At 44.6% G+C, this 15,172-nt stretch overlaps 2 protein-coding genes across 3 annotated transcripts; one reads left to right on the forward strand and one right to left on the reverse strand.

The window, feature by feature from the left end:
- Positions 1-163: 163 nt before the first annotated feature.
- trmt6 (tRNA methyltransferase 6 non-catalytic subunit) lies at positions 164-6,476 on the forward strand. 2 transcript variants are annotated; one of them, XM_030345386.1, is made up of 13 exons: positions 164-463; positions 719-849; positions 1,296-1,405; positions 1,505-1,596; positions 1,942-2,025; positions 2,179-2,303; positions 2,595-2,768; positions 3,227-3,402; positions 3,722-3,807; positions 4,622-4,724; positions 5,209-5,310; positions 5,806-6,022; positions 6,160-6,476. In XM_030345386.1, exons 1-12 carry the CDS (start codon positions 354-356, stop codon positions 5,968-5,970), a joined length of 1,458 nt encoding a protein of 485 aa, XP_030201246.1. In that variant the 5' UTR covers positions 164-353; the 3' UTR covers positions 5,971-6,022; positions 6,160-6,476. The 2 variants fall into 2 exon arrangements, with proteins under 2 accessions (XP_030201246.1, XP_030201247.1); XM_030345387.1 differs by having other exon boundaries at positions 177-467.
- On the reverse strand, positions 6,477-14,029 carry chgb (chromogranin B). Its single transcript, XM_030345383.1, has 7 exons — positions 13,809-14,029; positions 13,429-13,475; positions 13,256-13,349; positions 9,332-12,842; positions 8,418-8,505; positions 7,986-8,093; positions 6,477-6,807 (listed from the first exon to the last, which is right to left on the reverse strand). The coding sequence occupies exons 1-7, from the start codon at positions 13,855-13,857 to the stop codon at positions 6,730-6,732; spliced, it is 3,975 nt and encodes a 1,324-aa protein (XP_030201243.1). The 5' UTR covers positions 13,858-14,029; the 3' UTR covers positions 6,477-6,729.
- Positions 14,030-15,172: the final 1,143 nt, after the last annotated feature.

Consider the following 15,172-nt stretch of genomic DNA (forward strand, 5'->3'; position numbering starts at 1 on the left):
CATCTAGTAAAAAATAGTGCATTCGTGATGTATTATGATACATTTAATTTCACCAAATATTTCATAAAATATATCCAAATATCTGCGCGGACACAGCCTGGCTGTAGAACACTGATAGGATCCAGCCACCTCAGAAAAGGCTGTGCCGTTTCCATGGTTCCGCTCATACGATCTGTGGTCGATTAATGGCCCTGCGCACAGCTACGGAAATACAAGCTAACACGTGGAAACGGTACATCGCGAATTTCGCTTTAGATTTTTGGGGATACGTAGTGATTTTTCCACAGTTTGTATTCATTGTAGAAACGGAAGACAAGTTTACTGTCTAGACAATTTTCTTCGCCTATATTAGTATGGCCGAGAGTATAGAAGAAGATGATTCTGCGTACATCATCAAAGACGGGGACTATGTTGTGTTAAAACGAGGGGACATTTACAAAGCTGTTCAAATTCAAATAAAAAAGTAAGTAGGGAGACTCTTTCAAATCAATCTAATATTTGCTCTCCAGCATATATATATATATACATAGATATAGATGTATTATTATGACATGAAAGTCGGATCTGTGTCGGAACTGTACATCCATAGCAAGCTGTCAAGTCCATACAAGGACCATAACAATGTTGTAAGAATCAGCCTCTCTTCCTACCGTTTTATTCTATGTTCTGAAATGTCCGGCGTATTGTTCACTGCAACACGTACCTCTCCGTTTCACAGGAAGGTGATGTTTGAGAAACAATGGCTTTTCTTAGAAAAAGCAGTTGGACAGCTGTATAGTACTTCGTTTGAAGTAGTGTCCGGAGGTCATCTAGAACCTCAGAAGGCGAAGACCACAGAGAGTTCCACAGGTAAGCTTCAAGCCTGATCACTGTAATGTTGCAGTACTGATGTGGGACGTCTAGTGTGAAGATATGATGTGTAGACCCATGCGTTATACAGGGCTCGATATGGGTCAATAATGCATTATAATTCCATTTAGTCAGCAAGATAGTCAGATGTCTGTGTCCATAGGTTCTCTCAGACAGTTTTATTGTTTGAACTCTACTTATACAAAAATAGAACAATGTTAATGTTCTTTGGGATTTAAATGTTTATATTTTTAAATTAATGCATTATTGGAAATCATCTTACACACACGTCTATTAAACACATCCCTCTTTCAGTGGAAATTAACTGTCCATACTCCCATTCAGCTGTCGATTCATCATATTAAAACATTCAGTTGTTATTTAGGAAGTGTTCTGTCTACTGAGCTTATACATCGTGCTTACCTACTATATCTCTATGCTACCAGATGCTCAAGAGGCGGGCTCAGACAACAGGAACATAGTGGACGACGGGAAGTCTCAGAAACTCACCAGGGACGACATTGAGACACTCAAAGAGCAAGGACTCAAGGGACAGGTACAGCCAGAAAACATACACACCGGGGTAATAAATCAAACAAAAATATTCTGTTGGGGGGGGGGAGCCTCTATTGATGGTGCACGCTCCACTCTGCAGGAAATCATCCAGCAGCTCATCGACAACAGCTCCACCTTCCGAGACAAGACTGAGTTTTCGCAGCAGAAGTACATCAAGAAGAAAAAGAAAAAGTATGTTGTTTTGTGCAATTCCTCTACAGTTTCTATGTCTGTGACTCAGTATCACATTTACATTCTCAAAGGGCTTCAAAGGCCGCTGTTATAGGACAGTCAGCCACCTAACCCTGAAGCCTTCTAAAGGGCAAGGGAAAAACTCTCCCACAACCCAGAGGGAAGGAACCTTGACTAGGATCACAGAAGAGGGATCCAGCAGGGGTTTACGAGGGATCTATCCTAGGCAGGGGCTTACGAGTGTGCATGCCTAACAGTCGGATCAAACCAAGTGGAAACGAAGGTTGAAGTTATTTGATAGTACCATTGTGTTGCTATATTGCACCGTGTGGTTCTGTCTCGCAGGTATGAAAGCACCATCACGGTCCTCAGACCCTCCTGTCGCATACTGGCCATGATGTACCACGGCCGAGAACCGGGGAAGATCTGGTAATCACGCTCTTGTCTTACGCAGCGCAATAAAAGGTTAAACAGGATGCAGCCTTTATCTTTTTATGACTCCGCCATACTAAAGAAGGAATGGGTCGTTTACCCTTGGGTTTATGCAAGGGTTTTAGTTTTTGGTCCTTTATGTGTTAACAGCCATCTGAGGTACGATACACTGGCTCAGATGCTGACTCTGGGAAACATCCACGCGGGCGGAAAAGTCCTGGTGTTCGAGACGTGCGCCGGCCTCGTCCTGGGAGCGGTGATGGAGAGGATGGGGGGTACAGAGACATCTTCCCTTTGCTATAATGTGGCGTACCTTAAGGCATTGTTTAGTAGGGCTTGGTTGGGATAACTGTGTTGAATCTGCCATACAGCAGTAAATCGCCTCTAGCATGTATGACTGGTTGCGTAGGGATCCTCAGAAAAACAACTTTTGCTGATATCCATTTTTAAATCTTCCAATGATGTTACTTATTGTCACCTTTGTACAACGCTGTCTCTTCAAAGCTGTCCATCGCTTTTTAAAATAAAAAATAAATGACCATCTTTTTCTGATGCTGCTCACCCAGGCTACGGTAAAGTGGTCCAGATGTACCCAGGGGACGGGCCGGTGCAGGCGGGCCTGGAGAGCTTCGGCTTCCCCCCTCACTTCCACGACACGCTGCACACCTTTCCCATCGGCCACGTCAACGCTCTGCTGGCGGGCACGCTGGACACCGGCCCGCCCAAGGAGCTCGCGGCTGGTAAGGGGATCTGTTGTTTTATTTTACTTTTGATTACACTTTCATTAATCCTCCCCACCTCTATTTAGAAAGTGTTTTTATTTTTAATAACATTTTTACGTAGTCGGTAAGAAATGTTGAAGGAAAGATGAGCCGCTCCCTTGTACGTATTGCTGTGTCACAACGCCTCCCCTGCCGCTACTGCGTCCCACCACCGGGAGGCCTAGAGCACGGCCCTGGGTGGGATTCAGAGGAAGTACTGAACCAGACAGGTGTCCCAAAAGAGGGCCCCAATACATACGCTGAAGGGGTTGCTTGGGCAACGCCATCAGAAGCTGAATGAGCTCAAAGAGCATCTTTCCGGGTTGCCTCGACTCCGTCCCCACCAATGTCATGACGGGCCTGCGTGGGCCTGCGTGGGCCTGTGTGTGTTTCTGTGTTCCTAGTAGTCCTGTGTTAATGTGTCTCTTTGATGTCAGAATCCTCAGACGCAAGCGTCCCCAGCAAGGAAGGAGAGGAAGCTGGACGGACAAACGCAGACACTGGGGGTGACGGAGGCGGAGAAGGAGAAGGCAAACCAGAGGAAGTTAAGATGGAGACCCCCACCCCAGCCGAGGTGGAGCAGAATGAGAGGGAGAAGTTGAAGGCGATCAGAGTAGGTTCTTCTCTTCTCCTACATCCTCTTCCCAAGCCCATTCAGAATGGGACTTGAACTAGTGGTTTGACTGGGGAAGGGCTGAGTCCAAATATTCTTATATTCGGTGGGATATGCTACCCCAACTGGGGGAACTTAAATTCATGTACACCCCTGGATCAAATAAATAAACCATAAAGATGAGTGGTGATTCAACATGGCGGTAGCGGATAATATAATCATAATAATCGTTGGTGGCACACATACTCCAGCTCTTGAGCCTGACGAAGAGGGGAACCCGCCTTAATTTCTCTTATTTATCTGCTGTTCTTTTCAACAGCTTCAGGAGAAGCAGGACAGGATGGAGGCGAAGAGGAAGAAGCTGGCAGTGGCTGCGGCCCTGCTGGAAGGGAAGAACGCCGATGGGTGCGTACGGTCCTGGAAGGTCCCTCTCCATGTTTTGATTGAACCACCGTTTTGGTTCCTCGTCTGTTGTACCCAGCTGGTTGACATAAAACACAGTAGAGGGCTCTTCTCCCAACCCCCCTCCGAGGATCCACCTCTGCAGAAGTGATTCCTATTCTTCTATGTTCCATTTATTCCTGTATTTATTACCTCTTCACTCCCTGGTCCTCGCTGCCGTGGTGTTTTGGTTCTGAACGGGCCCGTGCAGTGGGCCGTGGTAATTAAAATCGATCCACTGTGAAAGGAGCAGTTCGGACGCGCAAATAATAGTGTAATTGTATTTAGAAAATGGCGGCGTTCTCTTAATCTTACTGTCACTCGGTACCCCCTCGCTTGGTTTCCCCACAAAGACGGCCGTAGTGATTACTCTGCAGCTTTTTCTCCATAAGCCTGTAGAAAATGAAACGGCCTCCCGGCAGTTTTTTTTTCTTTTCCTGTGATAGATGGGCTGAAGGGTTGTGAGGCTGTCTCAGTAATACCAGAATTGATCTGCTTTTGCTTGTTAATATTCTGTGTCGCGGGCCATCGCCCCCAACCGCATCGCACCTATATCAATCATTGTGTTTCCAAACGCCTCAGATACTCCCCCTGACGCCCACCTCGTGAGCTCCCCTTTCTGCACTTCCACTAAGCCTCCCGGTACAAACGGTGCCTCGGATAAGAACCAACGTCGGCAAAACGCTTTGGACGATAAGCAACACTGGTGGTTGGCGCCTCACTTTTCTTCCGAGCCGCGGGTTAATCGTCCGTTTCATCCTCCCCTCTCTTACGCTAGGTTAATCATCGCCAGCCGGTTCCACCCCTCTCCGGTTCTACTGGGCCTGATCAAGTTCCTGGCTCCCTCCAGACCCTTTGTGGTGTACTCCCAATACAAAGAGGTGAGGCGCGACGCAGTACCGTCAGGGCTTCCCTCATCGTCATGAATGAGAGCACTTGGCTTAAAGGTGACATGTGATACCACCACGTGTGAGTGTGATGAGCCATTACAAGGCGTTTTGAAGATCTGCCTCTTACACATCTAGGTCGACACGCCCACTTGTGATGTCAGAAGAGGCAGGTTTTCAAAACGGCTTGTAACGGCTAATCACACTCGCACCTGGTGGTATAAAATGTTACCTTTTAAAAGTCTTGGATGGGATATACTCGTTAACGGCTGGTTGTCGGTTGTTGTCCCCCTGACGTGTGCCCCTCGGGAGATTCCAGGTGGAATCCTGCCCTTGATAACGCCTGTGGTTACTGGTTACTGTCACAGCACTGGTATGCTGCTGCCTCTGTGCCCGTTCCTGATTCACGGTTCGCCACGAATTCAGGGTACTTCATTTGCCCTCTTGTGTGAAAGGCTTCTTTCTTCATCTCTTCCAGCCCCTCATCGAGTGCTACACAAAACTCAAGGAGAACAGCAACAAGGAGCACTGCGCCGTGATCAACCTCCAACTCACCGACTCCTGGCTCAGGCATTACCAGGTAACCCCACAAGTTCACTTTACGGACCGATATGCAAGATCGACAATTGCAAGCTAGCCGAATTTTACATTTTGGTTTAAAATTAAAAAAAGAAAAACAAAGGGGGTCACCGGGTAGATCAAGTACCATTAAGGCTCCGTCCTTAACGCAGCGACCAGGGTTCGATTCCTGCCCGTGCTCCTTTGCTGCATGTCTTCCCCTCGGTCTTCCCTACCTTCTGGTCTATCTCACTCGACAATAAAAAGGAATAGTCCTCACGCCTCCCTCTTCCTAATCTCTCCAAAACCTTAACCCCGAACCATAAGCATGTTTTGAGATTGAATATGAGATTTCTCCTAAGTTGTTAACCTAGATACCTGTAATCTTTATAGTTACCTTCTACATGACCGAATTTGTTTTAGAGCTCTTTTAAAAAAAAGATGATGCATGTTATAACTTTTAAGTTTGGCTGGGTTGGAAGGTTAGCGTGACATCATGCCTTGTTGACTCCCTTAGGTGCTTCCCAACCGAACGCATCCCGTGCTACAGATGAGCGGGGGTGGCGGGTACCTCCTCTCGGGCACCACGGTCGACATGCAATACGCCAAAGCCGCGAGTAGCCAGCAGGCCGTCGAGCAACCGCCGGCCAAGAAGCTAAAGCTAACCAGTAGTGAAGGCTAACGGGTCGGGGGCGTGTGGCTAACATCCGTGACGGAGCTACGCCGGAGGGCAGGTTGGGCTCCTTTGGCAACAACGACTTATTTTTCATTCTGCGAAACTGAGTTAATTTATCTGGAATAGGGGGTGTTATGTGTCCCATTTGCATTCATCATCATAACTTTTTGCCTTTTTTGTTTTGTGTGTTATCAGGTCAACAGCGCGCCGCTGGGAAATATTCAGCCTATCCGAACTCTCACTGTGTTATGTTAAGGAAACGTTCTCTGCGCTGCTAAGAAGAACGGACAGGCCGGAGTCTCATCCCTTTAAGACGAGCCGTTGTATTTTTTTTTATCCCATATTACTCTCCAGCTCTGAGGCTCTTGCTGAGAGAATGTTTTTTTGGTTGTTTCTATTTTATTTACTTTGCACTGTGGATGACATCTACTTGCTGCATGTAATTAAATAGTTATTTAAAACGATTCCCGCTCTGTAATTATCTGACTGGTAAATATAACAATTGCAAAGAATTAATTTGGTCCCAGATGAATTTTATTGCACACACAACAAAACATTATGAACATTGTTTAATCTACAAAGATATCGAAGTCATTCCCATGCTAAATAGGTTGGTTATATCATCGACTATACGAATACAATGATGGGCAAACTGTTCAAATCTTTTTTGGCACGGCTAATATTGATAATTTATTCCTATATAACGCCTTAAGCACAGAAATAGGGTAGCCATAGGATTCACTGATGTTCACTGCCAGGCCTGGCTCACTGTGTATTTCCATGCAGCTTGGCAGCCATCATCTTCAGTTCTGTCAACGCTGCCAAATTGTCATTCCCCATTTCCTAAAGACGAGGAGAAGGAAAAAATAATTAAGAAAATGAATATGGACAGCAATGCTGTCTTGTAGAACCACCCAAAGAGTCGTGAAAGTTTCCCGCCGCAAAACAATATCAACACACATCCAAAATCTAAGTATGCTGTTCTTCAAAAGCCTCCACTTGCATTCTAAACACGTGGTTATAGTTGCTGACACCTCAACCTTGTTCCACTCGATAAATGTTGGCGTTAATGCCATTCAATACGATCAGTGATCACAATCAAAATATCAGCTTGCATGTTTCACTGTTTAAAAGCCCCCCCCCCACCCCCACACACACACACACACACACACACACACACAATGAAATGCCCTGTCTTTGGAACTAATGAAAAGTTTCATGAAGGGTGTTTGTTTGGAGCAGTTCTTGGAGGGTCCATTTAATCACGCTGCAAAAGATGACAAGCAGAAAATAAAATGCTTTACATCTTCCTCCTGAATCCTCTGTTGTTTATTTGTCTCGGTTTGTGTGTGCTATAATCTAAACACGTGCCATCCAACTGTAGCATGCTGGAGTTGGAGAATAATCCTTATCACTATCCATAACATTCATCCACCCTTGCCTCCTAGCACACATGCTTCAAGATGAACAGTTCCTGATGTGCATTCGCATGGGTGGTCACGGTTACAGTTGTTCTGAAGGCTAGATTAGAGTCGTCCTCACACTGTCTCATTCTAATCTCCAATCTCGCCCAGAGATTTCATCTCTCAAAATGTACATAATAACGTCTGCGGGTATCAGTGGAATAATTTCACAGAGGGACCACGCTCAGGGCTTAGCTGGTTAAATAAACACCAAGCCCTTGTTTAATCCACTTGACTGCTCTGCATGAGGCACTCCTTTCTGCCGTCTTGCTTAAACAGGACACCTGCAGGCATCCACTGCTGAACTTTCTAGAAGGTTTCTCATGTTTTTAGCAGTGTAAATATACATTTGAAAATGTAGTGGCATTAGCATAGTTGTGATCCGTGACTGGTCTGTTGTGTTGTCGGCGAAGCTTTGCGAAATTGCTTCATGTAGTGCATTGTGCCTCTCTCTTGCTCTCCAACTTTCACTCTTTTTTTGTGTCTCTTTCTCACTGATTTCTGGTCAGCCTGAGGGCATGGTCATCCACCAGTGAATGCGTGTTTTGTATTGTTTACCTCCTGGGGCATTGGTGGTTCCTGATGCGTGCTACTTCTGTCTTTATCAACTGATTGGTCGGCCACCTGCTTCATCTTCTGGCTCAGCACCTTCACCATGTCCTCCATCTGTGCACAGAACAAAACAGGGATCTAGATTAGGTTTCTGGACTTGATCATTCAGATGAAACCAAGGTTGTTAAAAGACTGTTTGTTGTTGACAAACACATTAAGGCATGACATGGCTTTTCAGTTTAGAATTAATGAACAGGGCGGTGATTATTTGTTATTGCTAATGTTAATTGCTAATTACACAAGCATGTGAGTATATAGATTAATTTAAGGAATTTTAATTGGACACAATTCAAAAGTTCAATGCTATGAAGAGGAGGCCATAATCTTCGGAATAGAGGAAGGGAATTGCATAATTATCTTTTGAGGCAGATAACGTACGTTGTGTGAGGTTGAACTTGAGTTGTCCGACCAGGATGGATTGTTGTAGCCTCTGTAAATCCCAGGGTTTGTCTTCTCCGTCAGATACCTGTGAAAGAGCACATCACACTTTGTAGTGGCTTGATAACCTAAGACTTGAACACTTATTAGGATCCTTTCAGGGATCTTACTAACAGCTAGGAATACCCAGCAATATCGTATTATAGCTATTATATAATTTTATTCGAAATAATTTGTGAGGTATCAACATTTTTTCAAGTATGATAACTGTATTATGGTGCTGTGCTTTATTTTAATCTCCCCAAAAATTCCAGCATTTAGGGATTGCTAATGGCTAGAGCTGTCAGTTAAACGCGTTATTAACGGCGTTAACGCAAACCAAATTTAACGGCGTCGAATTTTTTATCGCGCGATTAACGCAATTATTTTATAAAAAAAATAAATAAAAAAATAAAAAAATTCTTTGGCTCAAAACAAAGAAGCAGTAGCCTGACTGCTATGTCCAAATGACATTTGTTCAAAGCAGTCGTTTAATTGCACTCGTCCTGTTTTGATCAGTGTATATGCCAATGTTGTTATCAATAAAAAATCATTTGCACAAGGCAAGCCGATGCACTTCACCATGTTGATAAGAGAATTAAAATGAGAAGAATTATGGGACAAAAAAATCAAGGGATATTTAGCATAGAAAAATAATTTGTGATTAATCACGATTAATTAGAGTTAACTATGACATTAATGCGATTAATCACGATTAAATATTTTAATCGCTTGACAGCTCTACTAATGGCAGTTAATTGTAAAAGCTGTTTAATTAAAGAGGCCGTTACTACATCTGAAAAATGCTGATAAGAGTGCTAAGAAAATATCTGGATATTTTAAGGATTGTTAAAATATCTGTTATGTTTTACTACCTCAGAGCTTCAACCCGATCTCTCTCACGAGCTGAATCCTCTTCCTCAGGCTTCTTCTCCTCTCCGTTGTTCTCTGATTCACTCCTCTGTTCATCCTCCTCTTCAACTAAGTCCCCACCACGTTTCTGCAGTCGTCTTTTATGGTGGTATCGATGCGATGGTTTCCATATACGCTTTTCTCTTGCTTCCTCATCTGTTTCATGTCTTTTATTAATATCCCAAGACTCTTGGCTTCGATCTTCATCAGCAATCTCTTTTGCGTCCTCAGAAAGTTCCTCATCACGTTTCCCTCTTCTTTGGTGATACCTCCCGGGTTTCCATTTCCTCTTCTCAATTCCATCGCCTAAATCCCACGACTCTTGACTGCGGTCTTCATCAGGAATTTCTCTTGCATCCTCAGAAAGTTCCTCATCACGTTTGTGCCGTCTTTGGTGGAATCTGCCAGGTCTCCATTTCCTTTTCTCCCTTACGTTGTCTAAATCCCAGGACTCTTGGCTTCTATCCTCATCGGGAATTTCTCTCGCATCCTCGGAAAGTTCCTCATCACGTTTCCCTCTTCTTTGGTGATACCTCCCGGGTTTCCATTTCCTCTTCTCAATTCCATCGCCTAAATCCCAGGACTCCTGACTGCGTTCTTCATCGGGAATTTCCATTGCGTCCTCAGAAAGTTCCTCATCACGTTTGCGATTTCTTAAGTAGTATCTACCATGAGGTCTCGATTTCCTTTTCTCTCTTACATTGTCTAAATCCCAGGACTGCGGTCCTAGGCTGCGGTCTTCATCTTGTTGATCCCTTATGTCCTCTGAAAGTTCCTCGTCACGTTTTTGTTGTCTTGGGTGGATCCTAATGGGTCTCCAGCTCCTCTTGTCTCTGTCCTCAAAATCCCAGGACTCTTGGCTGCGATCTTCATCGGGAATTTCTCTCGCATCCTCGGAAAGTTCCTCATCACGTTTTCCTCTTCTTTGGTGAAACCTCCCGTTTTTCCATTTCCTCTTCTCAATTCCGTTGTCTAAATCCCAGGACTCTTGGCTTCTATCCTCATCGGGAATTTCTCTTGCATCCTCGGAAAGTTCCTCATCGCGTTTCCCTCTTCTTTGGTGAAACCTCCCGTTTTTCCATTTCCTCTTCTCAATTCCGTTGTCTAAATCCCAGGACTCTTGGCTGCGATCTTCATCGGGAATTTCTCCCGCATCCTCGGAAAGTTCCTCATCACGTTTCCCTCTTCTTTGGTGAAACCTCCCGTTTTTCCATTTCCTCTTCTCAATTCCGTTGTCTAAATCCCAGGACTCTTGGCTGCGATCTTCATCGGGAATTTCCCTCGCATCCTCGGAAAGTTCCTCATCACGTTTCCCTCTTCTTTGGTGAAACCTCCCGTTTTTCCATTTCCTCTTCTCAATTCCGTTGTCTAAATCCCAGGACTCTTGGCTGCGATCTTCATCGGGAATTTCTCTCGCATCCTCGGAAAGTTCCTCATCACGTTTCCCTCTTCTTTGGTGAAACCTCCCGTTTTTCCATTTCCTCTTCTCAATTCCGTTGTCTAAATCCCAGGACTCTTGGCTGCGATCTTCATCGGGAATTTCTCTCGCATCCTCGGAAAGTTCCTCATCACGTTTCCCTCTTCTTTGGTGAAACCTCCCGTTTTTCCATTTCCTCTTCTCAATTCCGTTGTCTAAATCCCAGGACTCTTGGCTGCGATCTTCATCGGGAATTTCTCTCGCATCCTCGGAAAGTTCCTCATCACGTTTCCCTCTTCTTTGGTGAAACCTCCCGTTTTTCCATTTCCTCTTCTCAATTCCGTTGTCTAAATCCCAGGACTCTTGGCTGCGATCTTCATCGGGAATTTCTCTCGCATCCTCGGAAAGTTCCTCATCACGTTTCCCTCTTCTTTGGTGAAACCTCCCGTTTTTCCATTTCCTCTTCTCAATTCCGTTGTCTAAATCCCAGGACTCTTGGCTGTGATCTTCATCGGGAATTTCTCTCGCATCCTCGGAAAGTTCCTCATCACGTTTCCCTCTTCTTTGGTGAAACCTCCCGTTTTTCCATTTCCTCTTCTCAATTCCGTTGTCTAAATCCCAGGACTCTTGGCTGCGATCTTCATCGGGAATTTCTCTCGCATCCTCGGAAAGTTCCTCATCACGTTTCCCTCTTCTTTGGTGAAACCTCCCGTTTTTCCATTTCCTTTTCTCAATTCCGTTGTCTAAATCCCAGGACTCTTGGCTGCGATCTTCATCGGGAATTTCTCTTGCATCCTCGGTAAGTTCCTCATCCCGTTTTTGTCGTCTTTGGTGGAATCTGCCAGGTCTCCATTTCCTCTTCTCAATTCCATCGCCTAAATCCCAGGACTCTTGGCTTCTGTCCTCATCAGGAATCTCTTTTGTTTCCTCAGAAAGTTCCTCATCACGTTTGCGATTTCTTAAGTAGTATCTACCATGAGGTCTCCATTTCCTTTTCTCTCTTACGTTATCTAAATCCCAGGACTCTTGGCTGCGATCCTCATCAGCGTTCTCTTTTGCGTCCTCAGAAAGTTCCTCATCACGTTTCCCTCTTCTTTGGTGATACCTCCCGGGTTTCCACTTCCTCTTCTCAATTCCATCGCCTAAATCCCAGGACTCTTGACTGCGGTCTTCATCTTGCTCGTCCTTTACGTCCTCAGAAAGATCCTCATCACGTTTGCGATTTCTTAAGTAGTACCTACCATGAGGTCTCCATTTCCTTTTCTCCCTTACGTTGTCTAAATCCCAGGACTCTTGGCTCCTATCCTCATCAGGAATCTCTTTTGCGTCCTCAGAAAGTTCCTCATCACGTTTCCCTCTTCTTTGGTGATACCTCCCGGGTTTCCATTTCCTCTTCTCAATTCCATCGCCTAAATCCCACGACTCTTGGCTGCGGTCTTCATCAGGAATTTCTCTTGCATCCTCAGAAAGTTCCTCATCACGTTTTTGCCGTCTTTGGTGGAATCTGCCAGGTCTCCATTTCCTTTTCTCCCTTACGTTGTCTAAATCCCAGGACTCTTGGCTTCTATCCTCATCGGGAATTTCTCTCGCATCCTCGGAAAGTTCCTCATCACGTTTCCCTCTTCTTTGGTGATACCTCCCGGGTTTCCATTTCCTCTTCTCAATTCCATTGCCTAAATCCCAGGACTCTTGACTGCGTTCATAGTCTTCCTCTTCTTCAGGGGTTTCCTCCCCACGCTTGCGGTACCTCCTCTTGTGGTGATAGCGGTGTGTTGGTTTCCATCGCTTGTCTCTTTCCTCTTCGTCCTCCCCCTCATCTGTCTCTCCTTCCTTGTGTCCTTTAGCCAACATGTCGAAGAGATCCCGCATTTCCTGGCGAGGCTGGTTCCCCGGGGTCTCTCTTTTTTCCTCCACAGACTTTAAGAATGCCTCGATGTCTTTCACGTTTTCTTGTTTGGTTTCAGGGGCCTCTGGTTGTGCTGCTGGGGACAGCTCGTCTTGGGGTACAGCTCCTTCCCCCGTGTGGCTGTTTGTTGGTTCTTGTCGAACCCCTGGAACTGACAAAGAATGGTTCTTATTATTCATCTGTATGTGATTTCTTCATTTCTGAATGCGCCACATTACTGTTATTGTTTTTAAATGATATTTATGCATATAATGATCATAAAATATTGTCATTGTTTTCCAATTAACGAAAAAAACAAGAGACATGATATTATCAATAATTTCATATGATATAATCTTATTATATATATATATATATATATATATATATATATATATATATATATATATATATATATATATATATATATATATATATATATAATAAGATTATATTCACATATATAATATGCATATTCTCCATATATTCTCCGAGGGAGGGAAAACCAACAAACCAACATGCTGTTTGTGACTCTTTGTGGCTACAGTTTTCAGGTGATTTAGAAACATAGTCTTTATTACAAACCTGTTTGGAGAATATATTTGCAATCCGGGTCGATAGGATGAGAGACGGTCTTTGAGAGAGCTATGGACAGGACTTGGACCAAACATCTCTTTACCTGCAGTAAACAAACAAATTGTAACTCGAGGGAAATCAACATTCTCGGTCATGTAGATGAACATTGAATGGAAAAGTACCATGTCTTCATTGGGTGCCTCTCTTTCAAGTGGAAGCGCTTGATTTCCTAAAAAAATGATGGAAGAAAAACCAAAAACTGTCTTTTTAGGTTATAAACGAAAACGATACAGGCAACAACAAAAAAGATCGTTTTTATAGAATAAAATGAAGCAGTCCTGCATGAAATCGTACACTCTCCAAAACAAATAAAAAGTTGCCGTAAAGGCGATAATGGGGGGCGGGTTCAGGGCAAACGATGTAAGAGAAATACTGCGCAATGCAGCCCGCGCCACGCGTCCAAGATCCCTCTCCATGGTTCTGATGCGCTTCATCTCCAACCTTTACGCACCGCGCCACAGACAAGAAAACAAACCATCCAATGCTTATTTTCTCAACTTACCTGAGACGATGGAGGCGACAGCGACCATGACCAGGAGAAAACGATCCATGTTTGCGGAAAAAGCACCTCCGCTCGAATTGAGCAGCTCGGTGCCAAAACTACAGCAGTGGCCAAACTACTGCTGCTGCTGTTATGTTTCTCCGGAGCGGTGAGCTGCAGTCCTCCTCTCGGTGAGCTGCAGTCCTACTCTCGGTGAGTTGCGCGCTGCTGTGCGCCTCGGCTCTGTGCTGAGGGTCAGAAGAGCGGAGTGCCTTATAATAAAATAAGTCGTGCGCGCACTGAGAACGCGTGGGAGGAACGGGCACGCACGCAAGCTCTGGCCCCGGGGGGCGTGTTATGTCATTAGTCGTTAGTTGCACCCGAAAAATAAGAATAAATGAGTTAAAAAAGTTATTTAAAGGTCGAGTGTATTGGAAAGGAATGTGTGCATGGTTCAATTAGATGAGTGTCCAAAGTGATAAAGGTTATAAGGGATGCTCCGCATTGGGGGTTCGTTTCATGGCGTGTTTCGTGTCAATGCTTTGGTTTTGGTGAGGAAAAATAACTTTTAAGATGTATGTATTTTTTTATTTTATTATTATTATTATAATTATAATTATTATTTATATGTTTGCGGGAGAATGACGTTATGTCCCCATTTCTCAACTTCGAGCGCTAACCTTCTTGAGTTTTGCTTGAATGGGTTTCCCTAGGGCTACTTGGGTTCTCACGACTCTTCAGAATGTGCGTATGCGGGCCGATCATGGGTTTCCCTGTCTCATTAATGTTTCCCCTTTATGTGAGCGTTTGCTGGTATGAAGCCAGCAGCCTATGGTCTGAGACGAGACAGTATTTCATCCGCACCCTGATGCTATGCGTGTTGGGCAGCAGCACCCGACAGCTGAACTACCCCATGGGAACTATGCTGCAGTGCTTTTTAATCCTACCCGAGGAAAACCCTTACGATATAGCCTGGATTGATAATATCAAGGTTAAAATTCACTTACAATGCCAATAGTGTCCACTACACGACATACAGAGACATGTATTCCTTAAGGCCTGCTTATTACCTATGCATCTCAATTTGTTAGATTTCTTTGGATGCAATGTAATCAGAAGGGACACTTATAAATATGTGTGTGTGTGTGTGTGTGTGTGTGTGTGTGTGTGTGTGTGTGTGTGTGTGTGTGTGTGTGTGTGTGTGTGTGTGTGTGTGTGTGTGTGTGTGTGTGTGTGTGTGCGCACAAGTATTTGGGGAGGTACAGGAACCCCCTCCCCTTTAAGACACACCATTTCACAATAAGGACATGAATTAACAATGCCCTCATCTCCATAGCAACCTGCCCTGAGTGGGATGAGCTGACACACAACTTCCTGAATCCAAC

The sequence above is a fragment of the Gadus morhua genome, chromosome 21, assembly GCF_902167405.1.
Source record: "Gadus morhua chromosome 21, gadMor3.0, whole genome shotgun sequence".
Taxonomy (NCBI): Eukaryota; Metazoa; Chordata; class Actinopteri; order Gadiformes; family Gadidae; genus Gadus; species Gadus morhua.